This window comes from Lygodium microphyllum, chromosome 30, assembly GCF_053477565.2.
Source record: "Lygodium microphyllum isolate KBCC chromosome 30, Lygodium_microphyllum_v1.1.10, whole genome shotgun sequence".
In the NCBI taxonomy this organism is placed as follows: Eukaryota; Viridiplantae; Streptophyta; class Polypodiopsida; order Schizaeales; family Lygodiaceae; genus Lygodium; species Lygodium microphyllum.
In genome coordinates this window covers 60,507,050-60,530,435 of record NC_141164.1, presented here as the reverse complement: position 1 = coordinate 60,530,435, position 23,386 = coordinate 60,507,050, and the positions used below count along the sequence as shown (strand labels likewise).

Genomic DNA, 23,386 nt, shown 5'->3' with positions numbered 1-23,386 from the left:
ATAGACTGAGTAAGAGCATTCAGAGTCGTAGTAGTCCAGGGCAGCAATGGCAAGAAATATGTGAGCATTGGCAACATAATTGTCTGGGCTACTTTGAGGCGAACATGGAAGGGCCAGGCCTGAGACTTCCAATACAGAAACTTAGCCGCCATTTTCTGAGAAATCCACTATAGAAGCTGCTTTGGGGGAACATCAACACCCAAAGGGTACCCAAGATGCCTGACAATGGAGCCACGAGGAACAACCATACCCTGCCAGTCCAAGGACTGCAAATCCGACTCCGTGCAGCTGAGAATGGCTGATTTGAACGCATTGATGCGAAGGCCAGACGCCTGACCAAAGAGAGCCCAAACATCCAATGCTTTTCTAAGGTTATCCTTGTCCGCACGCAAAATCATAAAGCTGTCATCAGCCAAGGATTGACTAATGAAGTGTTGTCCAGAAGGAAGCGACAATCCAACCAACTGAGTAGAAGCTGCCATATGAGATAACATCGAAAGAACTGGATGAGTCGCAAGGGCAAAGAAGAGAGGGCTCAAAGGGCACCCCTGTCTGACAGAGCGGGCAAGGACAAATGGCTCAGTAACACCTCCATTCAGCATAACTCTCGAAGACGCCGCAGCATTGATGGTGTAGATTAGACGAGACATCCGAGCACCAAAGCCCATAGCAGACATAAGTTCAGCAACGAAAGACCAGTCCAGATAGTCAAAAGCCTTTTCCAGGTCCAATTGAATCAGTACGACCTCCTGATTAGAATGCCTTGCATAATCAATCGCCAATTGCGCGTTTAATACATTATGTAGAATGTTTCGGCCCTTAATGAAACCATACTGGAGAGGGTGCACAATGGCAGAGAAATGCTTATGGAGCCGATTCGCCATTACTTTGGAAAAGATTTTATACATAGAACCCATCAAAGAAATTGGACACCAATGTTTCAACGTAGAGGGCGAAGGAACCTTTGGAAGCAGTTTAATAAGTCCTTCTTTCCATGAGGAAGGCACGATCCCCGTTTCCCACACCTGCTGAAACAAAGCCTTCAATGGTTTCGCCAGTTAGATAGCAAAAGCCTCAAAGAACTCATTGGTGAGACCATCCCAACCGGGACTTTTATCCTTGGGCAAGTGTAACAAAACGTCCATAACCTCCGCCTCACAATTATCTGACTCCATAGTAGCTTGCATGTCCTGCGGAACCTAATTGCGGACCAGGTCATAAAAAACCGAACAGGCCTGAGTAGTTTGGACTGCAGGTGGAGAAGTGGAACCAAGAAGGTCGCGGAAATAATTCCTACACATATGCACAATAGTCTGCGGATCAAGGATCAGGTGGCCTTCTGCATCCTCGAGTCTGGTCATATTCTCCCGAGCAGGAGAGGCATGGAGGGCTCGAAAGAACTTATGAGTCTAACACGCACTATCTTGCAAAGTCTCCGTCAGATGTTGCAATTTGGCCTGCTGATACGATTTCAACTGAAATTCTTTAATAAGATCAGCCAGCCGCATTACCAGTGCTAGCAGAAATGCATCATCCGGAGTGTCCACCAGCAGAGAACGAACCAAAGCCAGCAGGTCCTCTGCTGCTTGTCGACACCGCCGACAAAGAGATGCATGATGGATCCCATACTGCCGAGCAACCCGCTGCACATTAGAGAGCAATCTTTCAAATGAAGCAGTGTCCTGAGAGGAGAAGTCCAATAAGAATCTATCAATCAATTGCTGCATATAGCCCTAAAAGATTGCATGCTTCAAGTAAGACGAGTTGAAACGCAAAGGGAGTCTCTCCAGAAATTGCTTGAAAGGGGCAACAGGTTGTGTAAGCAGCTCAAGCTGCAGAGGGAAATGGTCCGACAAGGCATATTGCTGCAACACTTTCATTTCGAGCATCTCAGGAAGAAAATCATCATTCTGTATGATGTATATGCGGTCCAACCGCGACCATGTTGTTGCATACTGGGCAGAATGGAAAGCAAAGCCTGTAGAAGATGGGTGTAGCCAGGACCAGAGATCTTGCTTAAGAACAGTAAGAGCCAACTCATGCCACATACGACTTTCTGACGCGTCCATTACCGAATGCTCCGATGTGGACTGGGAAGAATCAACACACATATTGAAATCCCCCATCAAGAAGCCCCGTCTGCCAAGTGACAAGGAGGTCTGCAAAGTCTGCCAAAGCTCCCGGCGAGATAAAGGATCATTCGGAGCATAGAGACCAAGTAACCATAAGATCTTCCCTTCGAATAAAATTTCAATCACCAGAAAGCGACCATGCACATCATTTTTAATAAGAACAGGCTGATATTTGTCATGTACAATCATGAGCACACCCGAATAATGCATGGCCTGTGTCCCTGCATAGAACAAACGAAAGCCATGGCAATCCACAACTTTTCCGGCTTCCCCGTGACTCTTATGCTCAACAGCACACAGGACATCCCACTGATTCTCATGCAATACAGTCCACATGGCATGTTGCTTGTGGCGAGAACAAATTCCTCGCACATTCCACGTGGCTATTTTCATGTGTATTCAAAACAAAATCGGGTACGAGGCACAGCTTGCCTCGATTTGACTTTTTCTGCGAGAATGTCCAGGACTCCCTCATCCAAGAAATACGCCAACACAGCAAAAGAGTTCTGAAGACCAGATTTGGAGGTAGATGGCATATCTGCTGGCTTGGGGATGGAACGGGGATAACGACGATCCCACGGGGTAATGACGTTGCCTCTGGTATCAAAATCCAGCTTAGCAAGTGGACCCTTTGGACGATCCGAATACATTCTCCTGGTGGTCTGAGGACGAGGAGAAGAGGAAACCATAGCAGGAGAGGATCGCTCGGAAGACAACATTTCCTTCCTGCGCATATAGGTACGCATGGAATCTTGTGAGATAGTAGGCACAGTATTCCCCATGCCAGTATTCCCCATGCCAGCAACAACCCTGTTGCCTTTTTTTGCACGTACTTCAACCCAGTCAGTGGCACGGGAATCCGGACCCGAAACCTATTGTTTACCTTTTTCCAGAACTTTAGGTGGATGGATAGCATCCTGCGACGGAGCATCACACACCATATCTTCCATGGGCAACGCAACATGGCCAGCATCTGAAGTGTGTTGTTGCTCCGGGCATTCGGCCATAAAATGCCCCAATTGTCCACAGGAAAAGCAATGTCACAACCGGTTGCGATTCACAACCCTTAGACTTGGAGGAACCAGAACAGTGCCCACAGCGGCCATAGCGTCTTTCAACAGTGGCCAATAGACAGCCGGACAATTTTCCACTTCAACCCAGACAGGGCATTCACGTTGCAACAGACGCTGAAAATCTGCCATTGGGCGCCATGGTACAACATGGACCAACCGGCGATCAAAAAACAAAGGTAATTTAGACAGGAGAGCAGCATGATGTGTCTCAGATTTCAACAGCACCTCAAAAAACCCTCGGGGCCCAACAAAAATCTCTTCAACACATTCTCCTTGTAGCAGACTGTGCAGCCACTAGCGCCCCCCCCCCCCCCCCCCCCCCCCCCCCCCCCCCCCCCCCCCCCCCCCCCCCCCCCCCCCCCCCCCCCCCCCCCCCCCCCCCCCCCCACACACACACACACACACACACACACACACACACACACACACACACACACACACACACACACACACACACACACACACACACACACACACACACACACACACACACACACACACACACACACACACACACACACACACACGGGGGGCCCACAGCCAAGACACGACTATTACAAAAATAATTCCACCATCAGCATGCAGAGTCACAATCAATAATGACATAGAACCACCAGTATGATCACACCTGGCCACTTGTTGTGCCCAACTTGGATGTCAGGACCAGGGGGCATCTCTTCAGTGCACGGAACCATATCCCCAGGCTCCTCAGTATCAGAATCCAAACCAAGCGCTGCCACCGTTTGGTCTATAAAATCCAGATCCAGACCAGCCATATTGTATCACGATTGGAACCCGAAGGAGGACTAACGCGCGGTGAAGAGCGGGAGACGCGACCTTGACCACCGCAATCACGACCTGTCCCAAGAGGGCGTGCGGCAGGGCACAACCCTAACAGTGCAAGGGCAGGAGGGTGGAACACAAGGCGCACAGGCCTCTCTCCCCCCCCCCCCCCTCTCTCTCTCTCTCTCTCTCTCTCTCTCTCTCTCTGTGTCTTGCTGCAGCACAGGTCTCTGTCTACTGAGTCAGAAATCTGCACCCCTGAAAGCTGGTTTCTCACACGGCGGAGGCCGACCCTCTGCTGTATCACAGAATTCTTTCTGCTGTGCCAGAAACCTAGAAGACTGCGTGCCAGTCGCTCTTAGAACAGGGGCTTCGAAGGTGAGACAAGACGGGGGACTGACGGTGAAGGTCTGACGGTGGAGTCAACAGTGCAACCGCCTGCTATACAGATGTTCGGGGTCGTCAGGCAGGAAAACGGAGCAGATTCGCAGGGTCAGGTCGCTCCTGCGCAGGGTCAGGTCTCAGGGTTAGGTCGCAGGGTCAGGTCACAGGCAGGGTAGGGAGGCGCTGTCAGGGAACCAGGCGGAGGGACGAACAAGGCAGGGAGGCGCTCTCAGGGAAAGGCGGACGGACGAACAGGCGACGTGACGGGGCAAACAGTCGTGATAGGGCGAGCGGGCGAACAGGCGAACTAACGGGGTGCACGAACGAACGAACAGGCGAACGGACGTGACAGGGCACGCAAACGAACCCACGACGTGACGGAGCAGAAGAAATCAACGGCAGGGCACCGAACGAACCCTGCGCAAGTCCGACGACGAGCTCTCTCTCTCTCTCTCTCTCTCTCTCTCCCGCTAGCAAGCATTGCGTGTCTCAATTTGTGCTCCCTCTGAGCTCAACAAACTGGTATCAGAGCCGTCAGGTTCTGCACGCTTCCCGATATCTGACGAGACCAGCAGACAGCTAGAGCTCTTGGCGCCCTGTATGTCAGGCTAAGGTAGAAGACCACATGTGTAGAGGGTGACAAGCGTGGTGACAAGACAGCTCACAGGTGACCAAGAGTCACTGGCGGGCAGCAGTCAGCAAATTTGACGGGCTGCAAACGACCAGTTGCTGCAAGCAACCAGACCTGGTAAAACAGGACCAGCAAGGAGCTGACACAGCGCACAACTAACGGACAGGGACCAACGGGGATAGCAATGCCGTGACGGGCTGGTGGCAGGCAGGTGCAGGCGACGACCATGCGGAAACCTGCACGGGTCAACGGGTTTCCCCCCCCCCCCCCCCCCCGGTCACATCTTTCAAAAATCAGTTTTTTTTCTTTAAAAATCTCCTTTATCCCCTTTTCACTCTAACTGGGTATCACGTGTGGAGGCACAACTTCCAAATTTGTAAAATCTTGGCCCGAAAATTTGAGCCTTTTGCTATTTGGTCAAAATTTGTGCGCCATTTGGTCATTTTATGTACATGCGGGTTTAATTATCCATGCAATTTGGACATCTAGCACTTGGAAAAATTTGGGGGTTTTGCTGAAATTGCTCTATTTTGGCAAAAATGGTCTATTCTATGCATGTCAGAAACAATGCAGATGTATGGATGATGCTTTGAGCACAAAATTTTGGGACTTTTGACCGTGCATGTCAAATTTTATACCCATGGGTACATGTACAACAGAAATTGCAGCTAAGATTTGGGACTTCTCATGTAATGTGATGTATTTGCCCTTGGAACAGCTACAATCAATTGTGGAATGCTGTAGCACATGGTTCGGTGCTTCTGAAAATTTACTTACAGACCTGAAATTTCTGCTTCTACGTGGTTATTTTTTGCTGGTTGGTACTTTTTGTACCTTGGTCACTTGTGTGACAGTTTGGGTCTGCATTTGCTAAATTTTTTTGTCACATTTGAGCTGAAAATCATGGCCAGCAGCAATGACAGCAGTAATCTCATGCACATTAAGAAGCTTGAAGAAGCACATAATTTTGCAGTCAAGCACAAACAGTGCTACAATATCCTGTTGCAAAAGAAGCAAGCAAAGCCGATTAAGACCAAAGGGACAAAGCCAGCAGACATGGAACAGAAAGATTGGGATGAGTTAAATGAGCTTGCATGCTCAGCCATCAAGCAATCGATTTCTGATGCCTTGTTGTTTAACATTGAAGGTTTGGATTCTGCATATGTTATTTGGACTCAACTGGAAGAACTGTATGCACAAAAGAGTGCCGCAAGCAAAGTGTATTGGCTATGAAAGCTTATGGATTTGCGTATGAAAGAGGGTACAGCAATGTCTACTCACTTGAGTGAGTTTAACTCCATTTTCAGCCAGCTGGTTGCCTTGAAGTTCTTGATTAATGAAGAATTTAAGGCTATGTTCTTGCTTTGCACTCTGCCAGAGAGTTGGGATACATTCAGGACTGCTATGAGCAATTCTAATGCGATTCTTTTGCATACTGATGTAGAGAGTGCTCTACTCATGGAAGAAATGAATCGGCAGAACAATACATCCAATAAGTCTTCCAGTGCTTTGCATATTAGGGTCAGATCACAGCAGAAAGGCAAATCTGATTGCAAGGGACGCAGTAAATCACGTGGCAAAGATGTTGAATGCCATCATTGTGGCAAGAAGGGTCACTCTAAACGTGATTGCTACATATGGAAGAAAGAGAAAGGAAAGGGCAAGAAGACAGATGATAGCAAGGAAGAGAAGAAACAGAGTCAACCTAAGAAGATTAGTGTCAAAATTGAAGAGGTGAATGTAGTCACTCATGACAGTGACACTACGAATGACGTACTCTTGGTCTCTTCACACTATGGTGCACATGCTTTACTTGCAGATATAGATGATGACATGCATACTTGGATTCTCGATTCAGGTGCTTCATTTCGTGTCACCCCTCATCGTGAGTGGTTCTCTAACTATACAGAGGGTTGTCCATCTTGGGGACAACTATGCATGTGACATCGCAGATATTGACAGTGTGCAGTTGTCGTTTCAGCATGGTTCTGTCTTCACACTTCAGCATGTACGGCATGTACCTCAGCTCAAGAAGAGCTTGATTAGCACAGGGCAGCTAGATGACGATGGATTTCATACCACCTTTGGTGATGGGAAACGGAAGATCTCTAAGGGATCTAGAGTGATTGCCAGAGGTTGTAAAAGTGATACCTTGTATCCTCTTCATGTATCTAGTGTGTGTGACCATGTTGTTGCAGTGACCGAGCAGCCAAGTGTTTCTTTGTGGCATAGCTGGTTAGGACACATGAGTCAAATTGGAATGAAAGTACTTTCTTATTTGGGTTACTTGCCTTGTCTTCGTTATGCTGATTTTGAGCATTGTGATCATTGTGTTTATGGTAAACATGCACAGACATCTCATAAGAAGTCTCTTTCGCTGAAATCTTCTCCTCTAGAGTTAGTACATTCCGATATATGTCAAATGCCAGGGTTATCTTTAGGGGGAAAGAAATATTTTGTCACCTTTGTCGATGATGCTACACGGAAGGTATGGGTTTACCCTATTTGTAGCAAGGATGAAGTGCTTGACAAGTTTAAAAAATTCTTGGCATTGGTTGAAAATCAAACTGATAAGACACTCCAGTGTCTTCACTCTGACAACCGTGGGGAATATGTATCCAAGGCCTTTCAAGCATTTTGTGAAAGCAAAGGGATAAAGAGAAAGCTCACTACCCCTCATAATCCATCCCAAAATAGAGTTGCAGAGCGTATGAATCGAACCATACAAAATAAGGTCCGTACGATGCTGTCTCATGCTGCATTACCCCATGGTTTTTGGGCAGAGGCTGTTATGACAGCTGTACACTTGATTAATCAATCACCAAACATGCCTTTTGGGGGGGGGGGGGAGGGGGGGGAGTTCCCCAAGAAGCATGGTCGGGAAAGCCACTTTCATATGCACACTTGAAACTGTTTGGCTACGAAGCATTTCTGCACATTTTATGGGATCCCGAGAAAAGGAAAATAGTACCCAGCAATGATGTTATCTTCTGAGAAGATCGCATACATAAACAGCCCGAAAAGACTAAGGAGGTCCATACGGTTGTATTCCGGGAAGAAATACCTTTTGGACAGCAAAATATGCCCGTTGTACAACAGCAAATACTTGCTATAAATGAACCTGCAAATGCAGAAAATAATGCTGGAAATGATCAGCCAACTATTGCCCATAATGATGAGCCATTGGAAGTATAGGAACAGCCAGGCCAGCAAGCTGTTAATGCTGATTTGCAGGCTGAAATGACAGGACAGCAAGCTGAAAATGCTCACTAGCCAGCAAACAATGATCATTGGGTTAGGAGATCGTCTAGGGCTACTAGACAACCTGATAGATTTATTCTTGGTGCAAACAATGTGGCTGATTATGTCATGTTGACAGACTGTGGTGAACCGTCTTGCTTGAAGGAAGCAATGGACAGACAAGACAGCAAGAAATGGTATAAAGCCATGTTGTCAAAATGGAATCTCTTGAGAAAAATGGCACTTAGGACTTGGTGCCGTTGCCTAAAGGGCAGAAAACCCTTCCATGCAAATGGGTTTACAAGATGAAGGTCACTTCTAGTTCCTCACCAAAGTACAAAGCAAGATTGGTTGCGAAGGGGTACAAGCAGGAGCATAGCATTGACTTTGATGAGATCTTCTCTCCTGTAGTCAAGATGACTACATTGAGAACCATTTTGGGCTTGGTTGCAGCTGAAGATATGGAGCTCATACAGATGGATGTAAAGACTGTGTTCTTACATGGTGATCTGCATGAAGACATATATATGCAGCAACCTGAGGGGTTTGAGACATAAGGGAAAGAGAAGATGGTATATAAACTCAAAAGAAGTTTGTATTGGCCGAAACAAGCACCAACAAAATGGTATCATAAGTTTGATACATTTATGCAGTCTTAAGGTTTTCATAGAAGTCAAGTGGATCACTGCTTATACACCAAGAAGGCAGCAGTTGGCAGCCTGATTATCTTGGTTCTGTATATTGATGACATGCTGATTGCTGGCAGGGATACTCATGCCTTGGACTCACTAAAGCGAAGTCTTCATGGCAACTTTGACATGAAGGATCTTGGTGATGCAAATCACATTCTTGGCATGCGAATACTCAGAGATAGATCAAAAGGATTACTCTATCTATCTCTACAGGAGTATATCTCCAAGGTTTTGTAGCGTTTCAATATGGAGGGGGGGAAAACAATTGGGGTTCCGTTGCCTCCATATGTGAAACTCGGTGCAGAGGACAGCCCTACATCTGATGATGAGAAGGCTGAAATGGCCAAGATACCATATGCTTCAGTTGTTGGCAATTTGATGTATGCTATGGTTGCTACACGTCCTGACATTGCCTTTGCAGTGGGAGTGGTTAGCAGATACATGGCAAACCTTGGTAAAAAGCATTGGAAAGCAATGAAAGATATTATGAGATACCTTAAAGGCACAAAGGATTTGTGCATCTACTTTGAAAAGCAAAAGGCATCTGTCATTGGCTTTACAGATGCAGACTATGTTGGTCATGCGGATTGCAAAAAGTCCACTTCTGGGTATGTATTTACCTTCACAGGAGGAGCAATCTCTTGGATCTCCAGGCTACAAAAGTATGTTGCATTGTCTACTACAAAGACAGAGTATGTGGCTGCCACTGAGGCATGCAAGAAGGCTTTATGGCTTTCACGTCTGGTGGGAGAGCTTGGCAAAATATGTTTTTCACCTTTGTACATATCCAAACTTAGCTGATTATTTTCTCCTCTTAAGGCACATTGCCTTTAGGTGGAAGGTTGTTGGGAATAAAGGGTCATCGTACCTTTTACATGTGCACAGATGTGAACACACCCTTAACACATTTGTACTTTCATATATATATATCTATCTAAAAACCTAAAGAGATACTCTCTCTCTCTCTCTCTCTCTCTCTCTCTCTCTCTCTCTCTTTGGAATGGGTTGTTTATATTAATTACAAAAAAAAGTACAAGATCAAAGGATCACAAAGTTCGGAGTGGCTCTAGGCCATCAACTTCTCTCTCTCTCTCTCTACAAAAGTCATGGCAAAGACGCAGAGGAAATTGCCATATGCCAGGGAAGTAAGTCCTCCCGAGGGAGGGAGTAAGTCAGAGTGTCGAATGAGATCTATTTGCCAATGCAAGAGACCTTTAAGCCTAGCAATATGTCCCTGAACATTAGAGGCTGAATCAAAAAGAAAAGCATTCCGAATGGTCCAATTGTGCCAACAGCCCCAGTATCTAAGAAAGTGAAACAAGATCTTCATATGCGACTGTGTCGGTGTGGGGTATTTGGGCCGCACAAAATTCCAATCAAAAGGCCTTAGCGAGAAACCAACCACTGCTCGCCAAACTGCTGAAAAAAGTGACCAAATTTTCTTAGCGAGAGGGCAAGAAATAAATCGATGACGGGCCGATTTCACACTGGTGGTGCAAAAGAAACAATTGCCGTTGGATCATTTCCCATATTTTCAGCCTGCTGTCCATGCTGAGAACCATGCCCAACATTAGTCATTGCATTTTCCCCTTCACCACGTGATTAACCAAGGAGTGATGCATCCTCTCCACTTGATTCCGTATCACCATGTGAAGACATGCTTGCTGTAATTCACTGCTGAGAACAATTTCAGCAATAATGCAATAGTCCCAAGTTGCAATCAAGTACCACGGGCCCACCAATTCAAAGGATTTGATGGTATTCCGGCAATGAAACCATGAAATTAGCCTTCCTTCCGTGGATGAGTGGTAAATCCCTAATTACAACTTAATTACAGCAGCAAACAATAAATGCAAATCTAAAAATACAAATTTACCTACTGATCTTAAACAATGCACACCCGATTGGCCCCAAAATTGGCACCCCTTTCGGTATTTCTTTAGCTTTATTGAAGAAAAAGTTGATTTATAACGGGATTCTCCCGATCTCCAAAGTAACCAACAAGTCTTCAATCTGTTTTGCCCCTTGATTCGAGCACTTAATTGGCCTTCACCCACTTCATAGATTATGGAAATGCCCCAAATTCAATGGTTGGCTAGTCCTCCACAAGAATTTAGCTGAAATTCACCTTCAGCCCTGAAAAATCCAAGACTTGGAGCTTCCAATTTCTAGCATACTTTCGAGGTTGCTGCTAAACCCTAATTTCTATTGTAAATTAGGGTTTACAGCAAAGAAATTTGCAATTTCTCAACCTCCAAGGGTCCAAATGCTGAGTTCCTTGGAGCAAGGCTATGAAATGGCTGGGAGATGAGAGAGAAAATTCACAGTTTTGCCGCGAAGAATGACTGAAAATCACTCAAATGCAACTATTGCCTTGCCACAACAATATTAAATGCTATCGCCTACAGCTGAGACATCCAAATCAACTATCAGCTTGTACCTGGATGCAATCACCCACCTGTGGAAGGTCCAAATCTACAATCGCCTCCTCAAAACTCACTCGTGGCTGGTTGCAATGGCTGAAAATAGGCTGGCCATCGCTGTTCACAGCTCTCCCACCTTTGCTACAGCAAGAATCCTCTCGTTTTTCCTCTTCTTCAGTCTTTTACAAACCTTTATGGGCAAGTTTGCCAAGTGGCAGCCTTCCCAAATGGTTTTTCCAACATTATCCATTATTAAATATTAATTTTCAGCCTTTAATTATTGAAAATTAATCTAGTAATTATTTCGGTACCCAAAAAAATAATATGACTGGCCAATATCTTCCACTTCCAAGTCTCTCTGTGCCATCTTTGACCATTATATCGGCATTAGATACCATTAAACGCCACATCTCTAGTGTCACCAACTGACACATGGCCAAATGAATGACCCTAGGCCAACAATTGATACTAGATACCACCAAGTATCTATGCAATATAACTTATAGTAACTTTTGCCTTTGACATCCGGTGATTTTCTCAGGTCCTGGGCTCGTAAATTTACTCTAACCCCGGTTGCATCTCACATGTGCAATATTTACTTAATCATGTGATTAAAAATTAATCCACATGTTAAGTGAGGTTTCAAAAATACATGTCCTCATGACAGTGGTAGTGGATTTGGCTCAATCACCACTAAGACACAATATACCACAATCTCAAGTAGCTAGCCACTTTATGAAGTATATCTTTAAGTTGCATGGGCTTCCACATGTCCTTGTCTATGATAGAGATGCCAAATTTATGAGCCATTTTTTACAGACAGATTTCGGCTCCATGGAGATCAAATTAGCTCCATCTACGGCATACCACTCCAAGATCGATGGCCAAACTGAGAGAATAAACAAGTGGCTTGAGAAATACTTGAAAAATTTTTGTCATGATATACAACATGTGGAATTCATAACACATTTGGTTGAGTTTGCTTATAATAACTCCACTCATCCTAGCATTGGAGTATCCCCCTTTGAGGCCATGTACAAGGTGCCCCTTCCTATGGTCATATTCATTGAGAACTTGAACTCTCTAGTCCTCTTCACTACATTTTGTATGGCGCATGAGACTTTTTCGGGCTCCAATAAGTTCTATAAATAGACACTCAATGTGCACATCCCATCATACCCCTTCAGACATTCCACGTCTTGCTGCTGTCACTGCATCATCATCATCACCCTCTCACCCTGCTGTAGGCTGCCACCCAGAAGTGCTGCTTCACACATTCAGTGTCTTGCTACCATCACTGCATCATCATCATCACCCTCTTCAACAGCTCTCCACCCTGCTGTAGGCTGCCATCCCATTGGTGCTGCTTCCCATTCACCTGGAAGTGCCATCCCTGCTGCCAGCCTGCTACCCCTACTGTTTGGACCACCACCAGCCCGTTTGGAGGCCCTTCCTGCTGTTGCCATCTGCTGGCCACTCCCAAATCAGCTGCATCTTTTCACCAATCTACAGTTGGTATTCCAGGCTTCAGCTTGTCGCATGGCACTCTTTCATCACATCAACTGCATTTTCAAAGTGCCAGTCGCTCCCTGAAAGCTGTGTTTTAACTTTTTTCTTCCAGCTGCAATAGGACATCCTCTTCTTGACTAACTGGCCCTCAGTTGCAGCATCTCATCACCCTTAGCTCCAATCTACTGCATCAACGTCATTCTTGGTGGTTTTGCTGCATTCAAGATCCATACACAGAGGATGAGAATTTCTGGGGCTCTCTCTCAGCCCGCTCCCATGAGAGAAAATGATTGTTTGGGACAGCTCCACTCCTTGAGCACCCACACAGTTGTACCTTCTTTATTCATTCCATTACTGCATTCATTCAACATATTTGACTCCTCCCTTGCATTTTGTGTTACTGTCTGAGTTCATTCTGTGTTTAGACACTCTCGGTGTTTTCTTTGCAAACCCTAGTGCATCTTTACAGTAGCTACTAGTTATAACATTACAGATCACCTTCAATAGAGCTCCATGACTCCAAAGAAAAATTGGGTTGCCTTTCAAGTCAAAGTGTCAAACAATGCTGTTTCGAGAAACAGATGTCCCATGTTCCCACACAGACAAAATATGGGTAGCAAAAGTTGAGGTAACCCATGCAAACAACTATTACCTTCCATCTCATCAGATAAAATGTTACATCATTTGCAAATCAAAAAAGAGAACAGCAATGCACTCTGCAGACTTACCTTTGGAAGATTCTCCTCAAAGATGCATCCCATGAGCAGCTGCAACAGAGCTCCATTGCTGAAATTTAACAGAAACTCAATTCAGCAATCCATCTGAAAAGTCAAGAGAGGAAAAAAGCCTCATTTCATAAAAGTCTTACAATTGGGCAATGCCACTTAAAAACTGCTGCTGCTCTAAAGTTTGCACCTGTGCCCAATACTGAATACTGGTAGCTGTTCAATGTCTTCAGGGCTCAGACCAGCAGACCACAGTCCATGATTGACAAGAGCAGCCCTGCAATTCTGGAACTTCTGATGGACCTCTTGAGCAGCTACAGCATGTTCAAAGGTGACGTTGTAAGGAGTTGCTACGACAAGAAATCTTTCCTTTCTCAAAAGCTCAATGAACAGCCTGCCAAATCCTCAACAGAAGTAGGTAATCGATAAAAAGGAAAGACCACAGAAAAGTGACCTAAAAGCTTTTTGTTTTCACTCCCAACTGTTTCAGAAAACCAGACACATCCAGACCATGAGGGATGAAATAAGAAATTGAGATATGTATACTCTAAATGCAGATGTCATAAGGTCACTAGTGGGTTGTTTAAGACTGTTGCCACTAGGAAGTTTTCCTGAAATGGCATCAGCCAACCCCGGTAGTACCAGCCGGTTGGGTGGCACTAAAGGCGGACCTGTGCCACATGCCAGCACAGATCCATTCTAGATTCTACAATTCACTAGGCAAACATATGAAGTCATAAACCTATGCAAGCATGGATTTATGAAAAGACAGTTTCCAATTTGCACTTTTCTCTGGATGCAGAAACTGTGAAACTTGCTCCTAGCCAACCAAAAAGCTTTTTTTTTAACAAAGGCATGGACAGCAACAGTTGAAGGTGTCTCATGACAAAGATAAGATTGAGTACCCCAAACTTATCCCTTTAAATAGGAGTCACAATTATGGTAATATATGTCGGCCCTAGGTCCAAATCATACCTTTATACTCATTTACATTTGGTCATATGGAAGCATATGGGGAAAACTATGCATGGCAGTAGTTTGACAAAACAGATAGCAGAGCATATCAGACCTTTAGTTGAACCAGGTTGGGGAAAGATGAAACTACTTACAGGTCGTTTTCAACTGGAAGATATTCAACTGCCTAAAATATAGGATACCCTCAATGGCCTTGTACACAATCATTATTCTCATTCACATCCATAGTAATACAACTGATGATTTTGAGCTCATTCTCTGTTTTATCTCAGCTTATCATACTATTTGTGTTCTGCCATTCATAGAGAGACAATGAGGATCTACTTCAGCCAACAAGAATGGGAAGAAGCAATGAAATGAAAACTAACAAACACAACTACTGATTCAGGTAATTTTTCATGTTTATCTCTGCTTCTTTGTCTTCCACTGTTTCTAGAGAGATGACACGGAGCTACTTCAATCAAATCGAAATCAAAACTAAAAAGAAATAGAAATTGCAATTTGTGAGAAAGAGGGAAATGAAACGGCCATGCCATTAATGGGTTAGACAGGAGAGGGGAAGAAGGACAAACGTGTGAAAAGAGAAAGAAACCACATGTATCTAGAGAAGTCATCCACTATCAAAAAGAAATATAGTGGTCTATCATCCAGTAAAGCAAGATTTGGACCCAGGTCAATGGGAAAACTGACACGACCCTGGGCCTGAATCGTGACCGAGGAGTTATTTCTTACACAGATACTCCCAATTGCAAGGGCTCCGGAAATAAAAATGTCCGCTCTAGAAGTCATGTGATGGATAGCTCCACTATCCACAAGCCAAACAAGTACTGATATGCTTGGTTGTGATGAGTGGGCCTTTGCAAACACCTCATCAAGAGACAACTCACTGATGTGAACGAGACTCGCATCCAATGTCTCTAAGGAGACGATGTAGGCCTCTGCAAACCAATCAGACAAACCCTCTGGAGTTGAGTAGTTCGCCAACTGTGATGACAAACCGGTGGCTATAAGGGTCTGGTCTCTCCATTGCTCCTATTGAGGATTGGCTCCACCCTGCTTCCCTTGTTGGGGGTTACCCGACAAGGGTGCATGGGTCTGATTCTTGGATTTTGGTTGTATGCCTCTTCACTTGGTTCGGCACTCATCATCAAAATGACCAGCCTTTTGACAATGTTGACAATACCTATTCTTTTTAGGTACATTCTACCATCTCAATTTAAGTGTTGATTGATTGTTTCCTTGGGATTCATTAGCCCTGTTTTGATTTTGATTTTGGTTTGAGTTTTGTGAGTCCTTGCCATGTTGGCCCCTCTGAGAAGATGCAACAAGAGCCCCCTCTATCAAGGACGTGTTATGAAATTGATTGAACAACTATACGCAACGCAACAGCTGACACTCAAACTCATAAAATGTGAGCATCTAAGGCTGTGAAATCACCTGTTGCACAAAATGGAAATATTTTCTTGGCAGCTTGTTAAGGAACAAGGTAACTTGATCATTAGAGGACTTAGGAGCCCCAATGGTTGAGAACTTGATGAGGAGACATCGATACTCAGACAACTTCACTTGCAAGTCATCCTTGTCTGAGATTTTACAATTTTGGAGCTCATGATCCAAATTGATACGACGGGTCCTATCCGGAGCCACACAACGGTCAATCAAGTGTGCCTGACGCTCAGATGCTAAGTCAAAATGCTGAAGCTGAGAGTCGTCAGCTTGCTGCGTGATTTATCCTGCAGCTATAGGGCAACTCGAGCTCCATATCCAAGCTTACTCCCCACCAAGTATCACTTCGAATCATCGACTGTACGAGCTGCAACATACTAAAGTTCAGTTGCCTATCAAAAACCCTAGAATAGGGCAGCCATAGCTACTCGATTTTAAGCTCATATTTCACTTTACTTTTTTCACTCCTCTGAGCTCAACCAGGTCTCTGCCCATTGACCTATTGTACCACCCAGTACTCAGCTTTGGAAGAAGATTTGGAAGACCATCAAGCAACACTCAACTCATCAAGCAGAAAGAAGATTCAAGCTTAAGACCAGACATAGTATCTCTTGATACTACAGAGTGTGTCTTCACACTACCTTGCACTTGTGTCTCTTGACACATTGAAATACAATCCTTTTGTTCGTTAATTGAAGCTTATCAACATGGCAGAGCTCGAGCAAATAGCAAAGTTCAATGGAGAAGGTTTCCATGCCTGGAAGGAAAAGACCATGTACCACCTCATGAGGAAAGACCCCTGGGATCTCTTTGAAGATGATGAAGGCGATGCAGATGACAGAAAAGAAAATTCAGAAAGCAGGATCCTTGCAATAGCTCCACCAAAAACCAAAGAATGGAAGAAGATGAATAGCAAGGCACTCGGCATCATTGCCTGGGGACTAAGTGATGATGTGCTACATTATATCTCTGGCATTAGAGATGCTAGAACTGCTTGGGAGAAACTTGACACGATGTTTGGTACCCAAGCAAAGAATTTAAAGGTAAAATTACTCGTGCAGTTTTATAAACTGGATATAAAAGAGAGTGCTTCCATGACCATACACATTAAGAAGTTCAAGAGCCTAAAAACCCAGCTTGCAACTCTTAAGAAAAATATTGATGAAGATGAAGCAATAGCTGTACTACTTAGAAGTGTAAATAAGGATCCATATGAGAATCTTGTGTCTACCCTAAGTAATGTTTCACGTCTCTCACTTAAAGATATTGAGCACTCTCTTCTTGATGAAGAGAATAAACAGAAGAACAAGGATACAAAAGATAGTGTCCCGTCATCTAGGAAAAATCTCTTATACACCAAAGGAGCTGTTGGACCCAAAGGAAGAGGTCGAGGATTCAACACCGACAACAAAGATCGGATGACATGTCATTATTGTGGTAAGACTGGTCATATAGCCAGTGAATGTTTCCACCGTAAAGAGCACAACAGATACCGAATCGTAACCACCAAAATCAATTCATGAATGAATGAGAATAAGAAGAAAAAGATGCTTCCGCTAAAATCAACAACTCTGACAGATTGTTCTAAAGAATTTTCATTGTATCTTTCGTATGTTTTTCCCATAGTGGATCTATATGTTTCCCTTAGTGGATTGCTCTGTAAAAACCCTTGCCAAAGATGTAAAGTTTCAAGCTTTAACTTGACTAAGCTACCTATGAGCTAGTCTCCTAGGCCATGTCACCATGTAAGGGGGGCAAAAGCCAACAAGTGTAGGAACTCATCATTTGAGGAGAGGTGTTGAGAAATGACAAATGATATATGCTCTAGGAAGAGATGTCCTGACTCCCATAAGCACAGTGGTGAAGAATGCTACCTACCCAGCTACTATAAAGCATTGTACTTGACTATCACTTTCATATGGAATGAATACAGTATCATGATGCTTTCCTCTTTCAGTTAGTGTCATTGTCATTGCCAGTCCATTACACAAGATTGTCTTTATGAGTCCAAGCTTCCATCTTGAAACCTAATTCACTTGTGTAACACTTGTCTACATTGTCTATGTCAACATGAATCTTGTCTTTATCTTCTATCCTCCATAGCTCCTGCCATGCTCTAGATCCACACTTTTCACAAATTTTTGGAGCCAACTAGGTGTCCAATGTCCAAGATTGATAGGTAGCATTTTTATTTCAATTTATGTGAATTTTACGCTTGTTGTAATTAAGTTAAATCAAGTCATCTACCACCCTATCTAAGAAGGCAGGTGATTTCCATGTTCCATTGCCAGGATAACCTCAACTCTCTTGATTTGGTGGGCCCATAACACCTTATTGGAAGTCAAAAGCATTGCTTTGGTGCTAAAATTGTAATCAGTTGTACATTACGGCAAGAATGTCTTCATAGAATGAGATGGGATCAAGCAATGATGATGCCTCTCGATCTGAAACTTCACAATGCAAGGGGAAACGCAATGCTTGATCTTGGACAAGGCATGCAACATATATAGCATGCTAAGAAAGTAGATTTTGACCAAGAAGCGGGTCCCTCAAGGCCTCAAAATGCTAGTAACCAGCAAGAAGAAGAAGCTGATCTCTTTGCATTGTTGGCAAAGAATCCTCAATTTGTGCAATTCTTGAATGCTCCTTCAAAGGACGGCAAAGGCAAGAAGAACAAGTCATCTTGTAGAGCTTTGGGACAACATGAGGTTTCGAAACAAGAGTCATTTCAGCCACAAGATGCACACGATATTAGTAGTGACCAGAAGCAAATGATGCTAGTGAAGCAAGTACCAAACTTGTCCATAGCACAACTCTTATGGTCGCATCTCAACAATAACAACTTCTTGGGTGAAGACCACTCAAGTTTCTAGCTGTGTCAAACCATGAACAGAAAAAAGATTAAACCTAAAGCAAGAACATAATGACCTTCGGCAAAAGAATCTTGATGATCTAGAAGAAGAGAAATGGTCCCCACTCCTTGAATTGGCACCAATGAGTCGTTACCAATGGTGACATTGCCCCCTCTAGAATGGAGCATGGCTAAGATAGAGACCGTGTCCCTTACGATAGCTGCTAGGAGCCAAAGGAGGCACAAAGACACCCACTTTGTTCCATTGTCAACCCCATATAGTTTGGCATTATAGACCTCCCGACTAGTTATCCATTAAAGCCTTGTACTAGACTTCCCTTTGTTGCATATATTTTTTGGTATGGAAGTCCCCTACAAGGCTGCTTTGTACATTGTATTTTTCCTTGGGATACTTTGTCCGCACAAGATACGTCATGATTTATTAATAGAAATCTTTCTCTTCTCTGAAAATTTGACAATGGCTCTTGGCCTTACAAAGCAACTTCATTTTGGACTTTACAAAAGACTTAATGGCTAGATTACCATAGATGATTACATGGAATAGAACACTACTAGATACTTGCATTCGTAGCTTGCATAACATTATGTCCTCAAGACTTCCAATATCATCTTTTGTTTTTACAAGAACCAAAGAAAAAATAGCAAATCTTAACAAGGTCTATAAGAAAACCCTAATTTTTTCAAAATTCAAGCTATGTCTGCCTTGGAGCTCAAATACCCTACCTCAGCAGAGGAGTAATGGTTACTTCACTGCTCAACCTTCAGCCTTGAAACTCCAGGAGGAGGTGACTTAGGTCCCTGCCCCACTATCCAAGAGAGCTTGGTGAAAGATTTTCCTCACAGCTGCTGCCACTGCTGTATGACTGCAACTTCCAGGCTGTATCCATCTAACAGGTTTGGCCTGTCATCGCCACTGGCACAATCTTGTCAGACTCTGTGGCCTTTAAAGCACCTTTCTTAAACCTTTCAGACGAATATATAAGCTCTGCAAATGATAATGTATAGACTGAGATCCATGTGTTTTCTCAGACCTCTGTCTTGCAGGCAATGGTGACAGTTTTTTTGAATGAGATTGAAGGACTTTAAAGCTACCCTATGCTTCTGACATGTCTAGAGTTTTGATAGCCTATTGATAGCTTTACAAATAAGCTTCAAGCTGATTTCAACAGCTCATGCATTGAGCATGTACTCAACGAGATATGGACTGACTAGTGCAGGTGGATATGACTATGTAGAAGTGGCTATGGAGGACCAAGGTAGGAACTAGATGTATGCAATGTCCATGAGGGATTTGAGTTGCTAAGAGGTAGAGTGTCTAATGCCTACTCTAATACCATGAAAAGAAGTGCAAAAGCTATCTAGGATCAAACTGTAGGGGAGCCATGAGAGAGAAATTAGTTCAATGCACTCTTTTTAATGTTTCTCATAAATGTCATGTCTTTTAAATAGGTGTGAGAACAAGAGTTTGGGCCTGGGCTGGATGCCCCCAAAGGTCAGCTTTTGCAATCACATCACCGACTCTCTAGGATGGGGGATGTACCCCTTGATTCTCTCCACCTCTTTTTGGGCTTCTCAGACTCCAAAATCCTACTCATACTAAAACTTCTAGATTTACATCAATGCTCACATGATTGCTTTAGCACTCGACCATGCTCTTGGACTAAGGTCCTAATCTACCCTCGCACATTCTCAACAGCCTTTAGCAATGCAGCTAGCAGCTTGGCTGACATGTGGTCAAAACGTCTTACAATAACAACTTTGCACTGAGACTTCAGCCATATGGAGGTTGAAAATATGTTATCAAGAAGAGTGATAACATCTACTGGTAATCAGAACAACTGAAAGAATTCTTGTGGCAACATGAACAACCCACTGGGTTGATTTACTTAACCTTTGAGCTTAGGTAACGAGAAGCGCTAGTAAACTCACCCTGTACAAATCATTTTTTTTGTCTTGAACGGAAGCGATGAAGAAAACTGATTTATAACACGACCATAATTTCTCCCTGCTCCATTCTTGAATGATGCACAATCCTTGCTTTCTAGTTAAATGATGCAAAAATGACTTCATTTTCATTTTCACTTGATGCACAACCCTTACTTTCTAGTTAATGATGCACACATGATTTTGCAGCTCAAATTCATGAATTTGAACTTTGAAACCTGTAAGTAGCTTCAGGCACAGCGCCAATGAAAGCTCCGCCGATAAAATGAATCAAGGCCTTTGGCTTCGTTGGCCGGAGAGGCTTGTGTGGGAAGACGAGGCAATCTGCCATCCGATGGTAGGCTGTGTTCGCTTTGGGAGTGCGAGAGACAGTTGAAGGCGACGCAGCAGAAAGGGTCCACTTGTGCAGATTGGCCCCAGGCAGGTTAGAGAAGGGGGCAACTAACGGCAGCCATGCATTACTGAGCTTGGAGCCGAGGAACTCGTGCTTCTTCCTCCGAGAACCACTGCATTGCTTGTCGTAGGTAATGCTTGTGGCTGAGAATGCCCACTGCAGACAAGGAGACGACATTTCTATGTCCCCCGCTCTCTCTCCCCGTTCTCTCCTGTATGTCAGTGGAAGAAGCGTCCCTCGCTCTAACTCTCTCTCTCTCTCTCTCTCTCTCTCTCCTTCGTCGTCTTCTTTTCTATATGCCACCACCCGTGCATTCGTCTCCTCAGCTGCGATTCGCGTGTCACTACCTTTTTTTTTAGATCTTTAAATTTAAAAAATCTCTCATAATTTTGGAGATTCTTTAATCAAACTACTAGATACTAGATTCCCCCAATGCTTTGCCCTACTAGATACTAGATTCTCCCAATGCTTTGCCCTGACGTTCTCCCCGTGCTTCATACCACGGCTCAAAGCACCAATGTCAGCAAAACAATTAGAACGCTTCACCTTGATGTTATTGATGGTTAGGGTACTTCGCATCTTAAAAGATATCCTATGTGGCAAGATGGTTCAAGTAAAGTATCACTACAATCAGTATAATATATTATTGCTATAAGTACCATTAGTAAATTCTAACTTATCTTTGTAGAATTGATGCATTATATTAGTATTAGTATATAGCATCAATTTCATGTGCACGATCCAAAGCCGCTTTCCCTTCTTCACATTCACCATGAACTAATCGCTCACGCAAACCACAATACGTTCATGGCCACCATCAACCCTCTCATGTGGCTACACATGTGCAAGTCCTTCCATGTCTGCTTCCACATTGACCATCACCTTAATAGTTGCTGATCACCTTGCAAGAATTACTACCCATGCAATTGATCTAGTTCCTGCTAGTGATCATGATCTACTAATAACCACCTACTTTCCTCCTCCTTAGCCATTAATCGTGTCATGTAGTTTGATGTCATATTTTGCCATCAAAATTTAAAAATCTTTTGCCATGCAGTTATAATATCTTTTGGTGAACATTGAACTTTTAGGTTGCTTGTGGCTTGTGTCTCAATTAGCTTGAAAGTTGATAAGCCCCACATCTCATGAAATATCTTATTTTTGTAGTAGCGCTAATCATCCTTAAGGCATTCTATTTCTATGGGAGCTAAATCAAACTACTTTCCTCGCTTACCCCAAAAGAATTTGCTTGCAAGAGAAATCCAGTTTCTTTTGTAACCATTTATTCCAAGATGTAGATGGTAAGGAAAATCACAAAGCATGATTTATGAAGATTTTTAATATTCTATTTTACATGCAATGGCCACACAATTGAGCTTCAATAGCTTAATCTTTCCCTGAGTTTCTTTGTTACCTAAGCCACTCTTTCATATTTCCTTATACCAACACCCAAAGGATAACCAAGACATTTAAGTATATGGCCTATACCCCATAGATTTTTCCCCTTCCATCCAAAGTTAACTTGATCATGTTCTATGACACTAATGTGAGGACTTACCAAGATTGATTGAAAAACATGTTGTCCATTCATATGACCTTAACAACTTAAATGCATTTAAGAGTAGAGCCTTATTAGTGAAGTTTATGCTTTTTACCCTATCCAAGAGAGTCAAGAGGTCTAGCAACTGAAACGAGAGTGCACGAAATGCAACATGAAAATCAGCTTGTCACAATGAGGTAGAGAGTAAGGAAAAAGGCAATAAGTAATCTACATGCTTGTCATTTTGGTAGAAGGTAAGTACAAAGATTAAAGCAATTTGCATGCCTGCCACATCTCATAGATAACTTGGGGTAATTTTCATATGAAGCACAATTTGAGTCTTCCAACTATTACAAGACTATTACAATGCAAGGCTAACAAAACTCCTATGACCTTGCATTGGTTAGTATTTATCAAAATCGTTTGAAAAATTGGTCCTAATGAGACTAAAAATCTTGGTGATTGATTACATGAACAATTTCATTATTGGACCAGCGTCTACTATTGTGCTAGAGACACGTTGTAATGAACACTACAAGTTCTTGATAAATCCTAATCTAAACTCAATTTTTCATCAATTGTGAGCTGACAAAGTTGAGCTTAGATGTAAGGGATAAAGAGCT

General features: G+C 43.5%; 1 protein-coding gene across 1 annotated transcript in view; it reads right to left on the bottom strand.

The window, feature by feature from the left end:
- LOC148009904 (initiation factor 4F subunit (DUF1350)) overlaps window positions 1–21,538 on the bottom strand; it is a 140,852-nt gene extending 119,314 nt beyond the window's left edge. The window contains exons 1-3 of the mRNA XM_087672499.1: window positions 21,048–21,538; window positions 13,783–13,986; window positions 13,596–13,653 (exon numbers count right to left, since the gene is read on the bottom strand). Of these exons, the coding sequence (XP_087528625.1) occupies window positions 13,596–13,653; window positions 13,783–13,986; window positions 21,048–21,400 (615 nt within the window). The 5' untranslated portion in view covers window positions 21,401–21,538. The remainder of the gene's footprint in view (window positions 1–13,595; window positions 13,654–13,782; window positions 13,987–21,047) is intronic.
- Window positions 21,539–23,386: the final 1,848 nt, after the last annotated feature.